Raw genomic sequence first — 17,075 nt, forward strand, 5'->3', positions numbered from 1 at the left:
CCAAGAAACAGTGTAAGAACAAACCAAAGATCCTGAGTTATATGGTCTCACTAGTCATTCAAATCTCAAGATGGTCTGAGACTATGTATTTAATAACAGAAAACGAAATCACACTACGGGGAGCCCGTAACTCATTCTGGAAGAAAGGAATTTGCAAATTTCCTTTCTCCTCTCTAGACTGTCCAGATAACATTTAAAATCACTTCAACAAAATTAAAGCCACTGTTCACAATGAACTCCCAAGAGTTTACAAGTCAGAGGCAGAGAATATATAACCAACACTATCATTTTCTCACTAGCAAAAACAAAAAGAAAAAAGAAACAAGGATCAAGTTTTTTAAAGATTCACCCATTTTTGATTTCCCAACCAGCTGCCCCCAAATGTGAAACACAGCATTTCTTTCAAATGCTTCTCTGTTTTCCTACCATGAATGCTTAATTTCAAGCATCTAAAAATAACAGAGACTTGAAACAATCATCAGTTATTCAAAAGGGGAAGCACAATACAATAGCGCACCTTGAACAAGGAAGGAAAGAAATGCGAACACTCCTTCCAACACTTTTACTACCCACTGCTCTCGGACTGCCAGAGGAATGTGAGCACACACTCATTAAGAAGCAAGGTATATTCACTTGTGTTGATATTATACAGTAGAAATGCCAGTTGTTTTAATAATTTACTGAGGAGCCACACATTGCAGACTCCTTATTAAACATTACTTGCACTAAGGTCCTAAGTCTAAAAAATATTCAGTGGAGAAAACGGGCTGTATTTTAATTGCAGTACACTAAATTATGGGTCTGCGCATCTGCTTGTACATGTATAAATTCAACTTTATCATTCATGTATTTATAGACAAAGCAGTGAGAATCATTTCCTCTAGGACAGAAACAATTTGACAGTTGTATTCATTTGTAGACTTCAAAATCCACAGTGCCGATCTAAAAAGTTCCATAAATGGGGCGCCTGGGTGGCTCAGTCAGTTAAGCGTCTGCCTTTGGCTCAAGTCATGATCTCAGGGTCCTGGGATCGAGCCCCAGCTTCTCCCTCTCCTCTGCCCCTCCCCCCCTTCTTGTGTGCTCTCTTTCTCAAATAAAAGCTTTAAAAATTATTTAAAAATAAAAAAATAAATAAGAAGTTGCAGAAGTTATATTGTAAGCATGCTGCCCTTGAAGAGGGGAAAGAAAAAAAAGCTCCTGCAATATCTAGAAACCCCATTCCTCCACGCCCAAAACGTCAATACTGGCTCAATTCTGTCTGTCATTGACTAACCAGCAGCTCTATGTAACAGTTTAATCTGAAAATCATGACCAAATAACACAGGCACTCCCAGGTCTAAATACATATGTTGTAGAGAATCAATAGAGAATATTCTCAGGGACTGGCAACTTAGGACCCGTGGGCCACCGGCACACAGACGCGCCCATCGGATCCTGTCCTGGCTCCTTCTGAGCTTTCTTGGAGACCCTAGGTCCTGCTAAGCCAAAAATCTACTATCTGGGGCGCCTGGGTGGCTCAGATGGTTGAGCGTCTGCCTTCGGCTCAGGTCATGATCCCAGGGTCCTGGGATCGAGTCCCGCATCGGGCTCCCTGCTCCTTGGGAGCCTGCTTCTCCCTCTGCCTTTCTCTCTCGCTCTGTCTCTCATGAATAAAAAAAAAAAAAATCTTTAAAAAAAAAAAAAAAATCTACTATCTGGCCCTTCGAAGAAAAAAAGTGTGCGGGCCCCCAATTTGGATAACCACTTACAGCACTCAGAGGAGGCTCTATTTCCCACTTAAGAACCTGCCAGCTCACTTACACTTATAAGCCATCCTAAAACTTTTATCTTCCAGGTCCCTCCCCCAAATATAAACCCTAAGTAGAAGTAATTTTATGAAATCTAATGACAATGTTTCTTAGAAGATGAAATATTATAACATAGGAGATTTGTATCTGAGAAATCTAACATCTTGGGATTCCAGAGATATGTATCCCTTTTTAAAAGCGTAACTTTTAGGTATAATACCAGGATATTTTCACCTTCAATAAGAGCATTTCTGTCAACACTGATGCATCGTGGGCCCGGACAGGAGTATTCCCAAGGCCTCTCAGAGGCCCGGCCACTGAGAATGGGCTGGCGAGCCACCTTCAACCCCAAAAAACAGGAGAACCCCCAACTGACAGAGAAACCTCTCCCTCCCTCCTCCTTTGGTGAGGAAATGGAAGCGGAGATCCCCGGCTGTCCCAACGCTGGACCTCCCTTCTGGCTGTGTTTCTGCAGGCTTGGTTGTTAACTTCAACTTTTGTCAAATAAATATTGTCTTCATTGTCTTACACATTTAGAAATGCTTTCGTTTCTGACTCATCTCCAGTTGGCACACCTCCTTGCTTATACTTGAGCTTCTTACACTCTTTCCCAACCTCCCCCCAAAAAGGAAGATGGTGAGACAAATATAGAATACTTTGGGATAAAGCAGGACTGAAGGTACTGGGATGTGAGCCGGTGGGGGGCGGGGGGGCCTACAGGCAAAGACACGCAGCTGAGGAATGAGGGAGAGGAAGGAGTCAGGAGGGGTGGGCAGCTAGGAGGGGGAGCCCACCCCACCCCCACGTCCAGAGACATCCACTCTCCACCAATGCCCAGAGATGCCCTCTGTAATTACATTACATGATTAAAATAGTGCCCATGGCTCTTGAGTAGCTTTAATTTTTCCATTTTCTCGGGCTCCCACTCTGACCCAATGACCAAAATTTATTGCGCGTCTACGATGTGTTGGTGCCCCTCTTCTTCCTGAAACCCATCCAATTCTCTGCCTTACAGACTCAGTGACCGGAGAACATTCTTCTAGATTCTGAGGGCAATGAGGGCAAGACGTCCTCTAATTACCCACTCTACTCTCTGTCGGATCACGTGGCCAAGCAGAGGCTCCCCTGATGATGCCCACACGTTCATGCATCAAGAGTGAAGGCCAAGGGCGCCCAGGTGGCTCAGTCATTAAGCGTCTACCTTCGGCTCAAGTCATGATCCCAGGGTCCTGGGATCGAGCCCCGCATTGGGCTCCCTGCTCGGCAGGAAGCCTGCTCCTCCCTCTCCCACTCGCCCTGCTTGTGTTCCTTCTCTCGCTGTGTCTCTCTGTCAAATAAATAAATAAAATCTTTAAAAAAAATAAAAATTAAAAATTAAAAAAAAAAAAGAGTGAAGGCAAGCCGAAGATTCTGAATGAGGGATTCACCTTAATGCAACACCAGAGAATGGTATGTGTGGCCTGTCCAGTTCACGCCTTCATTACCCAAACTGGGATGACCCAAAGGCCAGTTCGTATCGCTAGTTTTACGGACACTAGCTATACCACAGCAAGCCCGGGGGCCTGACGCAGAAGAGAAACACGCTGGCCCTACACACTGACCCATCTGCCACTTCTAATTGTTGCCCTCTGGGAAACGGCGTGGCCTGAGCAGTGTGCAAAGCCATGATGGACAGGCTTTCTGAGGACATGGCATAGACACGTGCATTCAAGACCAGGAAGTAAACACGAACACAGATAGAGTGGTGTGCTTTTTTACAGAGTAAGAAGAGGTCTCCATTTGGGAGGAGGACAGCAAGATCCTTCAAAGTCCTAAGGGGGGGGGGGGAGGCGCACGGTGTACAGCTAGAATAAATCATCTGACAGTGAGGTTCTCTGGGGCGCTCGCGTGAGTAACTGTATGAGCTCTTAGGGGCAGGGATTTTAAGACGAATACTTTTCAGCCCCAGAGGCCTTTAGTGAGGTTGTGATTCCGCAGCAATGCCCTAGATAGCCGAGGCATGCAGAGAGGAGGCCGACTGGCAAGCGCCTGCACATCACAAACAGCGTCTCAGCGGAGTATAAGGTGCTCTGCACCCACCTAAGGAGGTCCACGTGCTGTGGGGGAGGGCGGGGGGAGACTCCGCTCTCTAGGTTAAAGACCCCCTGTACAGGGGTCAAAACCAAACACAGTTCTGTCCCTCCAGGGGCTCAGGGCTATGTCAGCGGAGGAGGTTGGCTGCGCAGAATAGGACGGGAGACGTGGGGTTCTCGGCGGCCAAGAGGTCATGGCCCCATCTAACGAGTGCATCCGGGAGACACCTCCAGCCCCGTGACCTTGGGTGTGTAGATTGCCAAGACTTTCCAGAAGCCTGGAAATAATGGATTTTTTTTTTTTTAAAGATTTTATTTATTTGAGACAGAGAGAATGAGAGAGACAGAGAGCACGAGAGGGAAGAGGGCAGAGGGAGAAGCAGACCCCCTGCTGAGCAGGGAGCCCGATGCAGGACTCAATCCTGGGACTCCAGGATCGTGACCCGAGCCGAAGGCCGTCGCCTAACCAACTGAGCCACCCAGGCGCCCGGAAATAATGGATTTTTAATAGGAAATCTCCCAAGTGTTGGCTCAGGATTTTTATTTCTTTGTTTTAGTGCTCCATGGGCCAAATAAGCACACCTGTGAGCTCAGTCTAGTCCACAGGGACCGACAGCTTGTAAACTCTGGCCTAACGACATCCTAGAAGGGCTTACATCGAGGGGACTCTCAAGGTATGTATAGCCTCAAGGTTTCCCAATTGGGTAAACTTATGCTAGGCAAGGTTTTCAAAAAATGGCCCCCCCAAAAAAAGAAGTCCTATTTGGAGAGAAAGTGAGTTAATAGTTAAAATTTACCTGTGTACAGTGTGTAGCCAAAATATTGCCTCACCCATTTCTCACTGGTCACCTGGGGGAACAGTCATGACCGTGGATGGAACAGACTATCCCCACATTAAACCTGGGATCCATCTTGTTTTAGCGCCATTGGTTGTAAGACAACCAGACACTGTGTTCCACCTGAGCAAACAGCATCCCCATTCCTGTCCCCGATGTTGAAATTGAATTTGATCAAGTCTTTTTTTTTTTTAAATAAGATTTATTTATTTTAGAGAGGGAGAGAGAGCGCACGCATACGCAGGAGGGATAGAGACTCTCAAGCAGACTCAGCGCTGAGTGTAGAACCCGACGCCGGGGCTCAATCGCATGACCTTGAGATCATGACCTGAGCAGAAACAAGAGTTGGACGCTTAACGGCACCACCCAGGTGCCCCTGATCAAGCCTTTAGATGCAACTTCTACCATACAGGAAACCCAGGAGGAGAAAGAACACAATAGGGTGCCTGGGTGGCTCAGTTGGTTAAGCAACTGCCTTCGGCTCAGGTCATGATCCTGGAGTCCCGGGATCGAGTCCCGCATCGGGCTCCCTGCTCGGCGGGGAGTCTGCTTCTCCCTCTCCCGCTCCTCCCTCTTGTGCTCTCTCTCTCTGACTCTCTCTCTCAAATAAATAAATAAAATCTTTAAAAAAAAAAAAAAAAAAAAAGAAAGAACACAATAAATGATACAGCAAGTAACAACTGAATGACCATTCCAGGTCATTTAAAGGGGATGTGGGGGGATGATTCTAATTAACAGGAGTTTGAGAGACCCACCAAAAGTAAATGCAATACATGATTCTCAACTGAATTCTGCTCTAAACGGCCCAGTTATAAAAGGCATCATAGGCACGGTTCAGGGGAGTCAGGTAATGGACTAGGTAAGAGAGTCCATTAGGCAATTATTGTTAATTTTGTGAAAATTGTATTGTGGTTATAAAGGAATACGCCGTTTTTTCGAGATGCAGGCTGAGGTAAGTACTTAGGGGCTGGGTGTCATGATGTCTATAATTCACTGTGGAATACTTCAGTTAAAAAAAAAAAAAAGATAATGAAGCCAATGCAGAAAAATGTTAACAACTGCAATCTAGATAATGGGATGGAGGTGAGGCGGGGCCGTGGGGCCATCTCGCGAGGGCAGTAACTCCCTGTCACCAGCCCACATGAGATTTCTTGCCACATCCCTCCAATGCCCTCGATGCCCTCGATGTGTGTGTGTGTTCTGCATTTCAAATCACCGCTTGTCAAAAAAAAAAAAAAAGACAGCAACCAAACAGGTGTAACTTGATGCTAATAGTTCCACATACAAAATCCACAGAAGCAAGTGTGAAATGATAGTCTTGAAATCTTCCGTATGAAAGCATGAAATTCTAGTTGTCTTAGCCACTGTTGCTCAATTTTAAGGAGCAGCTTTATGGTGTCAGATGATTCTAAGTAACCGCAAATGACCGATCACAATTCAGGAGGAAAAGGGGGGAGGGTACAGCTAAAACTTGTATTAAAAGGACCCTATTCAGTTACTACTTAAGCCTAGGACAAAAAGAAGTCATGAGATACAAGCTTACCTAAAGAATACAGTTTGAAACTTAAAGGTATTCTAAGTTTAAAAAAAAAAAAAAAAAAACCACAAACTAAGATCTTACTTGGCAAAGTCTATCTATTCAAAATTGACTTCCTTTATGATACTCACTCATAATTCTAAGAACGTGGGTCAGCTCAAATACAATGGGCAGTTCTTTAACTCTACTTTTAATAAGGATGCAGCCATCACATTGCAGGTTTTAGAGAGACCCTGACCGTCATCTAGTCCAAACGGCCCATCCAGGGGGCTCAATGTTTGTCACTCAGGTAGAGTAGCAACCTACCGTTAGAAAGAGCAGTCCAATGTGATCAGTTTGGACGAAAGGGGTGGCGCTGGAGTGGGGGGCAAACCAGACCAGAGAGGGTGGCAAAGCCTGTTACCAGCGGACTCGAATCCTACACCTCAACAGGAGACTGGGACTGTGACGAGGGGGCAGGAGGACTTCCCGGGGAAAGGCGCCTCCTTGATTCCCCCACATCACACTCTACCTCACAAAGACAACGGACCCATTTCCGAAATGGAGGCAGGTACCCCATGTATGCCCTGTTTCCAAAATGGTTTTACTTCCTTTTGAATGTCAGATTGGCATTTTACAGGTGGTATGCTTTTGTTTTAAGAGTTAGAGTTTCTTTTCCTCACCTTTAGGGGGGAAAAAAAAAAAAAATCACATAGCATTTTTTTTTCCCCATAGCTCATCAAGTTGGGAGGTCTTTTACCTGGGGTGACCAGCCTCCATATACATCCTATGTCCTGACCTCCCACATTTGACGTAGCATTTGTTGCAGACAAAAGTGTCCCTGTTTAGTTGACAGATTATATGGTCGCCCTTCTTTGACCCAAAGGTGTGGCCCAAAAGAAAAGCTTTCTCTGCTAGTGCCATTTCCACACAGACCAAACGCTCAGACATTCAAGGAGAGCAAGAGCTCAATTACCAAATCTTCTTTAAACAAAGGCTCTTTTAATGAAGTTAGGCTTTGCTGGAAGGAAGCTGGAAAATGATCTTGTATTCTCAGTGCAGGATTGGGACAAAGAATGCGGAAAAGAAGGGCATTTCAGGTACAGGCCTCTCAAGGGTGGATCAGCTGCCCTGGTAGAGAGGCAGGCCCGAGACCAGGGTCCCACAAACCCCAGTCCTCTGAAGTGGACCCTTAGACAGCCTCTCACTTGGGAGAGATGGAGTGCTCATGACACCGCCGACCAACACATCCCGCCCCTCTCCCCCCCCCACCCACTGCACCCCAACCACCAGCCCACCCCACCTCAGGCCAGGCAGCCTCCCTTGGAGACAAAGCAGAGAGAGCCCCAGAGAAGTAAATCCTGTATTGAGGTGCCTGGGTGGCTCCATCAGTTAAGCACCCGACTCTTGATTTCGGCTCAGGTCACGATCTCAGGGTAGTGAGATCGAGCTCCACATCGGGCAACGTGCTCAGCGCGAGTCCGCTTGGGATTCTCTCTCTCCCTCTACCTCTGCCCGTCCTCTCCTCTCTCTCTCTCCTTCCCTCCTTCCCTCTCTTAAAAACAAACAAAAAAACTCTTCTAAAAAAGGAATAAATCCTGTCTTTTCAAAAGACCCAAGTCTATATGGTTTCTACCACTTATGAGTTTCTGATGATGCTGCTCGCCAACACTAGCCTTCTTTCTCCATCCATTATCCTTTCCACAACAGGGGTTCCCGTTCCTGTCCAGCTCTCTCCCTGGGAAGGGAGAATGGGAAACACAGATGGAGGGGGTTCAGGGACAGGCTGTAGGTGACAGGGGGGGCTTACTGGGGTTCAGAAGGACACTGATAGTAAGGGTCTCACCCCAGCGGAGAGCAGGGGACACACACCACAAATCCACACTCATGACTTCTGCCTCCAAACACAGGAGAGCTGCCAGGTGAGCAGAGTGACCAGGGGGCTCTCCCCAGACTTCTGCACACCAGTTACGAGGCAACAGTAATCCCTGTTCTATACGAGCTACTGGGACACAGAGAACTAGAGAGGATTTGCTCAAGATAATGTGGAGGAGAATGCAGGTCATGAGGTAAAGTAAGAAGGTGATAAACGGGGCCATTCTACAGTGAAATGCCAACATGGCGTGACCTGCACGCTGCCACCTAATCCTTCCGTTTTAGCTCACTCAATGGCAAATGGGTCCTGAAAGAACTATGACACTCAGAGAAAGTGGACACCTGAGCGAGGCACGGAGAGCGAAGGAGGAAGGCAGAAAGGGAGGACAGTGTGTTTTGTATTTATTAAAACTAAGAAAATGAAGGACGGGGCGCCTGGATGGTCAGTCAGTTAAGCGTCTGCCTTCAGCTCAGATCACGATCCCAGAGTCCTGGGATCGAGCCCAGCATCAGGCTCCCTGCTCAGCAGGGAGTCTGCTGCTCCTTCCCCCTCTGCAGCTCCCCCTGCTCATGCTCTCTCTCACACTCACTCTCTCTCTCTCAAATAAAATCTTTAAAAGAAAATGAAGGACAGAAGTAGGATCCAGACTTTCTACTCATCTTCCAGCACTTGGTCCATTAAGTCATACACTACCTTTCCAATGAACATCTTGAGGTATTCTCTGTAATTCCTTTTACCCTGCTAAGAAATCATGCTGCCCCTTTTCATGTAAAAGGTAAAAATTCAAGGCTCGGATTTGTCCGCCTCTTCTAAGATTTGAAGCCTAATCCCACTACCAATTTTAATCTCAGATCTTAACAGGCTGAGAAATACAATCTGAATCCATTTCATTGTTTTATGAACGGCTTTGGTAAAACAAAGCAAAAACAATCAAAATAAAAATCGCTGTTAATTTTCCAAATCCAACCTCTTCCTTCAAAACTATAAAATTCATGGAAAAGAGTGAGAGCAATAGGCATTTTGGACGTAAGAGCACAATTTACTGGTGAGCATGCAAATGTTTCTATTAAAAAACAATCTGCCCAGTCGGGCTCATGGTGCTCTGTATAAGCAACAGAAGAGAGAGGTCTCAATCCCCTGTAAATTCTAATCTAGTAGGAGACAGACAAGGGAAATATTAGAGCATTCATACGGGCACAAGAAAGGAGAAGGAACCTGCAGGTGAGATGTGCTTCCCTCCCACACCACCAGCAACTCCCGATGGAAGCGCATGCATGCAGTTCCCATGACGGCTCAGACAGCTAACCCTCAGTCATTTGAGGCACACATAAGAATGGAGAATTTTTTTTTTTAAGATTCATTTATTTGGGGGGTGTGCAGAAGGGAGAGGGAGAGAAAGTAGCAAGCAGACTCCACGCTGAGCGCAGAGCCCAACGCAGAGCTCCATCTCAGGACCCTGAGGTCACCATCTGAGCCAAAATCAAGAGTCAGACACTTAACCCACTGGGCCACCCAGGCACCCCAAGTATGGGGAACTTTTAATAAGATCTCACGGATTTTTCTTGCATCAACTTTATTTATGTATTTTTCATAATTTCTCCAGGTGCTATTGTAGTAACTTATTGGGACAGGAAAAACTAAAAATGTCCATGAAGATATAGGACCAGAAAATCAAGAGGTTTGCCTACCCAGGGCAGAAAAGGGCTTCTGCTGGGCGAGCATGAAGGTGAGGTGAGCTGGACAGAAGGAGGCCCCGTTACAGAGTGTCCAACATCACCCTGAGGGCCTGAAGCCAGAGGGTGACTGCGGGCAACAGGAGGGGGCTGACAGGATGAAATGAATGTTCTAATGAGAGCACTCCAGCAACACCTAACTGTCCCCAGCAGCCACCGCAACCCTCATGGCTCAATCCTACAGAGTACCAAGCGTGAACAGGGCGGGGCGCCGGGGGCCTGTTCCACACCACTGACATTCATGGCCTGGGAAAGCGATAGGACAGGCAAGTTGGACTGGGACACCTCTAATGTCTCCATGTCTAAAGTTCAAAATGGTCTTTGTTCTCCAAAATCTGGTCCAAATCCCAGTTCTCAGTGGCTCTAACCTCATTGTGCTGATGGTCCAATAACTTATTGTGACACCCAGCAGAGCCAACAGGAATAAAAGGGCTGATTTCAAGATGTAGGAGTATCAGGCACAATACTCAAAATAAAAAAAGCTAATAAGGACGTAGGAAGACCAGGCTGCTGGTGTTTCCAGAAAAGGCAAAGAAATCACCAAATTCACTCACATCACCAAATCTCTCAATTCAGATTATACATGCCAGAGAACACCCAGTTTTGCTAGGAACAAAATAATGCTTTCGTGTCTCCCTAAATTAGGGATTTAAAAAAAAAAAAAAAAGGAATGTATTAAAATAAACACACATTCCCAAACTGTATTTTTCTACGGAGAAAAAAAAACAAAAACAAAAACACATTGGAATCCAGTCTCCTCATCAAATCAAGCCAGATGGAAGGCAAGACCCCCTGCACAAAACGCAGTCCATTGCTCCATCAGAAACTCCAGAGGGGGGCCCGGTAATCTCGTCTTAAGGAGGCCTCCAGGTGGGGCACCTGGGTGGCTCAGTCGTTAAGCGTCTGCCTTCGGCTCAGGTCATGGTCCCAGGGTCCTGGGATCGAGCCCCACGTCGGGCTCCCTGCTCCGCAGGAAGCCTGCTTCTCCCTCTCCTACTCCCCCTGTTTGTGTGCCCTCTCTCGCTGTGTCTCTCTCCGTCAAAATAAATAAATAAAATCTTAAAAAAAAAAAAAAAAAAAAGGAGGCCTCCAGGTTTAGTTTTCAGTTTGGAAAGTGCTTGCCTAACTCGTCAGAAGCCTACAAAAAAACAAAACAAACATACCTGGCTCCAAAGATGTCCTTTTTGGCGAGATCAATTCCAGAAACCACCTTCACTCTGAGAATACGGGACTCTCCCTGTTGAAAGAGGAAAAAAAAAAAAGTTTAAGAAATGGACCTTCAATGGGTCACTGTCTTACCCAATATGCAAAGGTAACGATTTCTGTTTAGACCAGTACTGGGGACAGAGAACCAATCAACTTAGCACAGGCGACGCTTCCTCACACTCAAGTTCAAAAGGCAACGTTCCAGCTCAAAACCCTACGGCCCTAGAAATTCAGAACATCTTGGGGCACCTGGGTGACTCGGCTGAGTGTCCAACTCTTGATTTCAGCTCAGGTCATGATCTCAGGGTCCTGGGATCAAGCCCCGAGTCCGACTCCACGCTCAGCAGGGAAGTCTGCTTGTCCCTCTGCCCTCCCCTCCCCCATGCTCTCTCCCTCGATCTCTCAAATAAAACCTTTTAAATAAAAATTTAGAGCATCCAGGTTAATTAAGCACAAGTTTAATTCAAACTACATCATGCAGATCGATTTGGACCAGTGAAAGATTTCCCAGTTATATACCAAGAACACAAGCATACGTTTGAAACCACATAGATCTTTAACTTTAATAAAGAACTTATTTAATAAATAATTCCTTGATTTTTCACTTTAATAAATAATTACTCCATGCAAGTTCGTACATTTGTGCCCATGGCCCGAGACAGAAAAAAATTTCATGTGGTACAGTATTTTCTCAAAATTACAGTTTCATCATGTTGGTACAAAACAAGCAAAAATAATTCCTCAGGGGCGCCTGGGTGGCTCAGTTTTTAAGTGTCTGCCTTCGGCTCAGGTCATGGTCCCAGGGTCCTGGGATCGAGCCCCACATCGGGCTCCCTCCTCCATGGGAGGCCTGCTTCTCCTCCTCCTCCCACTCCCACTGCTTGTGGTTCCCTGTCTCGCTGTGTCTCTGTTAAATAAATAAATAAAATCTTCAAAAAAAAATAAATAATTCCTCAGTTGCAGTGAGGAGGAAAAAAAATAAAGATCATAATCTTAAGTGGAAATCATCTCAAACCATCTCAGAAATCACTCATTCATTCATCCATCCATCTATCCACCCACCCACCCATCTGCTTATTTCTTCATTCCAACATTCTCTAAGCAGCTCCTATTACAATTGGGCATTGAGCAAGGTCTTAAAATATAGATACGAATATGCTCACGGTGTCCTATGAGGGGTGGGTAGACCCACAGTGCAGGAACCAGTGATGGCCTCATGCCCAAAGGCAGAGGTCAGAGCAGTAGCTAAGGACTAAGACATTCAGGCGAGAGGAGCTGTCTTGCTCTCAAGTTTCTGGTTTGGGTCACTAAGTGCTAACATGAACTGAAAGACAGGAATAAGTTGAATTCAAGGCATCTGTGTAACAACCAGGTCGGGGGAGAAAAAAAGACTAGATAAATGGGAAAGACATCCGGTATGGGTCAGATGGGGGGGTTATCGGTGTAGAGTGGTAGTTGGTGGTTAGAGCCACAGGTGCAGAAGAACATACCCAGGAAGGGTGAGGAGGGGAAACAGCTAGGGCTGGAGCCCTTGGCGACAGGAGCACCGAGGGGCAAGAGAGGAGGACTGTGGAAGTGTTTGGTCAAGACCTGGCTGAAGGAAAAAAAAAATCCAAATGATTATGTCAAAGGAGGCAGGGTGAAATTCAACATGGAGCCAGGAGGCTACTGAGCCCTGGTCAATGCGCTGCACACACACTGAGCGTGCCTGTGTGCAACCAGAAGCGTGCTGGAGATCGTTACTTTCCAGGATTCTTCCATCCATCCTCCCTCCCTCCCTCCCTCCAACCACCTACCCCTGCTGCAAGGCTGCCCACCGGCACACACAGCAGAGACACAAACAGGTTTCTCAACTTGTGTGTGCTGAGGATCCCTTTCCAAATGAGGTCTGCATTCAAGTTTGGATTTCATGTGCTTGCTGGGCTTCACGAAAGGATGAAGACAAGTGAGTGATAATTAAAACATGGCTTTGCTACAGCCCAGCAGTGTCTCCAAGGGCTTCCCAAAGCTTCCAGGTTAGGCACCGACTGCCTGTCCTCTCTCCCTTCCACTCACCTCCACGGCCCGGCACCAAGGACTCCTTGTTAGCACAGCCTTTACCTAGGCTACGACTCTTTTGTCTCTCCCAGCACACTGCACCCCACCACCCATCATTAGACCTCTCTGATGACCTGCTCAACTCAAGGAAATGCCACGGTGGATGCAGGTTTTTACACATGGATAAAAATCTGGCCGCACCTTTGTAGGGTGTATGGTACAATGTGAAGAATTTAAGGCCCGCTGGTGTGCACACACTGCATATAAGCTGAGGATCACGGGTGAAAAGGAGATCCTTGTCAGCCAGGTGAAGGGGATCTCACACCTGAGAGGGAATGAGGAACCCTGCAGAAGAAATGAGGGCAGGAAACAGCGAGAGAGGAGTGTACTTTCCCGTCTCACTGCTCCCCCCATCCCAGCTCTCTGGCCCTCCCCTCACCCCATGACAAAGACTTCCAGCCAGCAATTCTCCCCAAACACACTTGTGCGGGGCGGGGGGAGGGGGGTAATCAGTTGGCACCCAGGATGGTGGATAGTGTTAAAGGAAGTGCTAAGTCTACAGGCCAGTCCTGAGTGCTGGCAAAAGGAGATGGTGGATCATCTGGTCTGCCAGGCATAACCAATTGGGGAAGGGTAGCAGTCTTTCCACCCCAGGCTGGCACTGGTCATCAAGTTGGGGAAGATTAACAAGGGACAGTCTAGGATGGAAACCCATGTACAGTCTGTCACAGAGCAAAACATAAGAATTCTGGTAAGAAACGGTCTCTTTATCTCATAGCACTTGGGATTCTCAAAAATCCTGGGCAGTGTCCTGGACTTTCCACCAACTTGATAGGGGGCTCAACTGCATCGTGTCTGGATTCTAAGGAATAAGATAAGCCCAGCTCACACCCATTCCCTGAGGTTTATATTAACATTGGGTGAATGTTCTTTGTTCTTACACTGGGCAGACCTACTTTTCAAAAGCACACATTTTAAAGTCAGGGAACATTTATATGAATAAATGAATAAAAATACACTTCACTGAAGGAACAAGTAGAATTTTTTTATGGAAATTGATTTATTCATTTGGTAAGCATGAGCACCTGTTCTAAGATCTAGGGATACAGCAATACAGACAGACAAAACGCCCCACGCTCACCCTGCCCCACCCAGCTTCTGGTGTTCATGAAAGTGCACTGTACACCAAGGCTCTCAACTACATGGGGACACAAATTGGGGGTCTGGAGGGCAAAGGGTAATATATAACATACTTTAAAATTTTGTACACATATCTTTCCACTAAATAAATTCTCATGTAGGAACCAAACCTAAGAAAATAAGCACAGATATGTGCACAAAGCAAACCAAAGAACAGCTAAAAGGACAGTCACCAAAGCATTTTTTAATTGGAAAAAAAAAAAAAAAAAGCAGAAGTCCCTCAAAAGTAGACAGTTAAATGTTCACAGCAATTCTGTGCAATGAGCTACAACACTGTCATTAAAAATGTGTGAGATTCAGGGCACCTGGGTGGCTCAGATGGTTGAGTGTCTGCCTTCGGCTCAGGTCATGATCTCAGGGTCTTGGAATCGAGCCCTGCGTCAGGCTCCCTGCTCAGCGGGAGGCCTGCTTCTCTCTCTCCCTCTACTACTCCTCCCTGGTTGTACTCACTCACTCTCTGTCGAATAAATAAATAAAATCTTAAAAAAAAAAAAAAATGTGTGAGATTCTGGGGCGCCTAGGTGGCTCAGTAGGTGAAGCATCTGCCTTCAGCTCAGGTCATAATCCCAGGTTCTGGGATCGAGCCCTGTGCCAGGCTCCCCGCTTAGTGGGGAGTCTGCTTCTCCCTCTGCCCCTCCCCCTGCTCATGCTCATGCACACTTTCTCAAAGAAATAAAGTAAAAAGTGTGAGATTCTGTAATGACCTGCATTCATTCCACAAGTATTTACTAAGTACCAACCATGTGCCAGACACATTATCTGGGGGTACAGAGATAAACAAGACAGAGTTCCTGCCTCAAGGAACCTACAATCTAGAAGGCAGAAAGAATATAAATATATATATTGCAAACAGGAATTTCTGATGGTGTAAGTGCTTTGATGGCACCTCAATAAAAGCAACTAAGTGGAGGGAAAGAGGGAGGTATTTATGACTGGTCGTCAGGGAAAGGCCTCTTTGGAGAGGAGACACCTGAGCTAAACCCAAAGGAGACAGAGGGTGATGATGGGGGTAGGGATATTCATGCAGGGGAGACAGCAAGTCCCAAGGCCTCAGGGAGCAGGTCTGGCATTGCAGGGAGAGGCGAGAACAGAGTGGTACAGTGGGGCCAGAGATCCAAGAGGCCAGTCTCTATAGAAAGTGGGCATTATTCCAACCATCTCTGGGAAGTTTTAAGCAGGGGACTGATCACATTTGACGTGAGTTTTTAGAAGACCACCTTGGTTGCTGTGCAAGATCAGACTACAGGGGAACAAGAACAGAAACAGACAATTAGAGATCTGGCAAGAGATGGTGGGGGCTTCACATAGGATTGAGATGGAGAGGAGACCATGTTCAAAGTAAACAGTATCCTTTTTATAAAAAAAAAAAAGTTTCAAAAATGGGTTACACAATTGAGTTAGAGATAATTAAGGTGGTCAATAAGCTATAACCCTTTTCCAATTGGACTACATTTCCCAGCGTTCCTCACAGTAAAGTGGTCATGTGACTAGGCTCTGGCCAGTGGAATGTGCACTGAAATGATGTATGCATCTTCCAGACCTGGCCCATAAGACCCTCCTACTCATCATCCTCCCTCCATTCTCTTCTCCCGGCTCAGCAGAGAAAATCCTTAAGGCCAAGAAGGGAAAAACTCTGTGAAGGGAGCGTAGCGGGATAGAACATCTCCACCTCATCTTGCCCCCTCCACCATCACCTACCCACCTTGCCAGGGCAGTGAGCTGGAAATAGACTTGTACTGTTTCTTCCCACTGTAAATCACAGGTTGCTTTAGCAGTTGGCCTTTGCTCATATACAATACAGTCTCAATTTTCAATATATATCAATTACGTACAGGCACAGAAAAAGACAACAAAAGGATTATAGTAGCAGTGATTACCTCTGGATAATGGATAACTTTCTGGTCTACACTTTTTTCTTTTTGAAACATTACGTATTTTTCTTTGGAAATTAAATTTTTGTAGAAACACCAGAAAAATAAATAAGGAACAAAAGAAAAATTTAAAATCACAGGCTTAGGGATCTAGGTTTCCGTATTTCTAAGGTGAATAAACCTTTTGTCATAACAAAAACCTACAGGTTACATTTTAGCTAACTCACAAAGGTACAGAGCTGTCTACCTGGGAGATGTGAGAAGGACACCCTTCTGTAACACCCAGGCAACAGCTGGGAGGTGAAAGGAGGAAAGAGCCTTTATTGAGCACTTACTATTTATAAGCAGCTGTGACAGGAAATTTCACCTCCCTCCGAAGTTATGGGGCAAGGGAGCAGGAAAGAGAATGTTACTCTATAAAAATCGTTTTTAACACACGGGTTTCAGACATACAGCAAAAACTTATCTGTGTTTCCTCTCAACAGTAAGTGTGCATACAGATAAGCAGCCACTGTGACCCTGTAAAGAAACACGTGATCAGGTGTGTGACTACTTTTATCAGATGCAATGGGTGACAAGCTGAGCAACTGGACTTTCTGAGGCATGTAATTACTTTCATAAAATCTACGCATGACATTGCGGGCCTGGTTATGACTCCAGTAGAATCCAATGTTTAACTAAGGCGGCTTACGACAACGAAGGTATTATTTGCAGGTGGGCTATGTGAAGCAGAGAAAGTGCAGAGAAGAGGTGAGGCCGAAAACCGCGCGTCTGCTCGTGACTCTCAGGGTCTCTCCCAGGTACTACTCGTCTCCTGTTTTCGCACAGTCATTGCACAACAGGGACAATTCTACACACTTGACACATGTTTTTCTTTTCCACTTCATTTTCTAATTCTTCCTGAAGGCTTAAAACAAGACAAGGTGCCCAAGCCATAGCTG

General features: G+C 46.0%; 1 protein-coding gene across 1 annotated transcript in view; it reads right to left on the minus strand.

Moving 5' to 3' along the window:
* The window catches only part of NEDD4L (NEDD4 like E3 ubiquitin protein ligase), a 290,602-nt gene that overhangs the window by 201,535 nt on the left and 71,992 nt on the right, over nt 1-17,075 (minus strand). The window contains exon 2 of the mRNA XM_081802522.1: nt 10,984-11,057. Coding sequence (XP_081658648.1) covers nt 10,984-11,057 — 74 coding nt within the window. The remainder of the gene's footprint in view (nt 1-10,983; nt 11,058-17,075) is intronic.

The sequence above is a fragment of the Leptonychotes weddellii genome, chromosome 13, assembly GCF_054177405.1.
Source record: "Leptonychotes weddellii isolate Sample4059 chromosome 13, ASM5417740v2, whole genome shotgun sequence".
In the NCBI taxonomy this organism is placed as follows: Eukaryota; Metazoa; Chordata; class Mammalia; order Carnivora; family Phocidae; genus Leptonychotes; species Leptonychotes weddellii.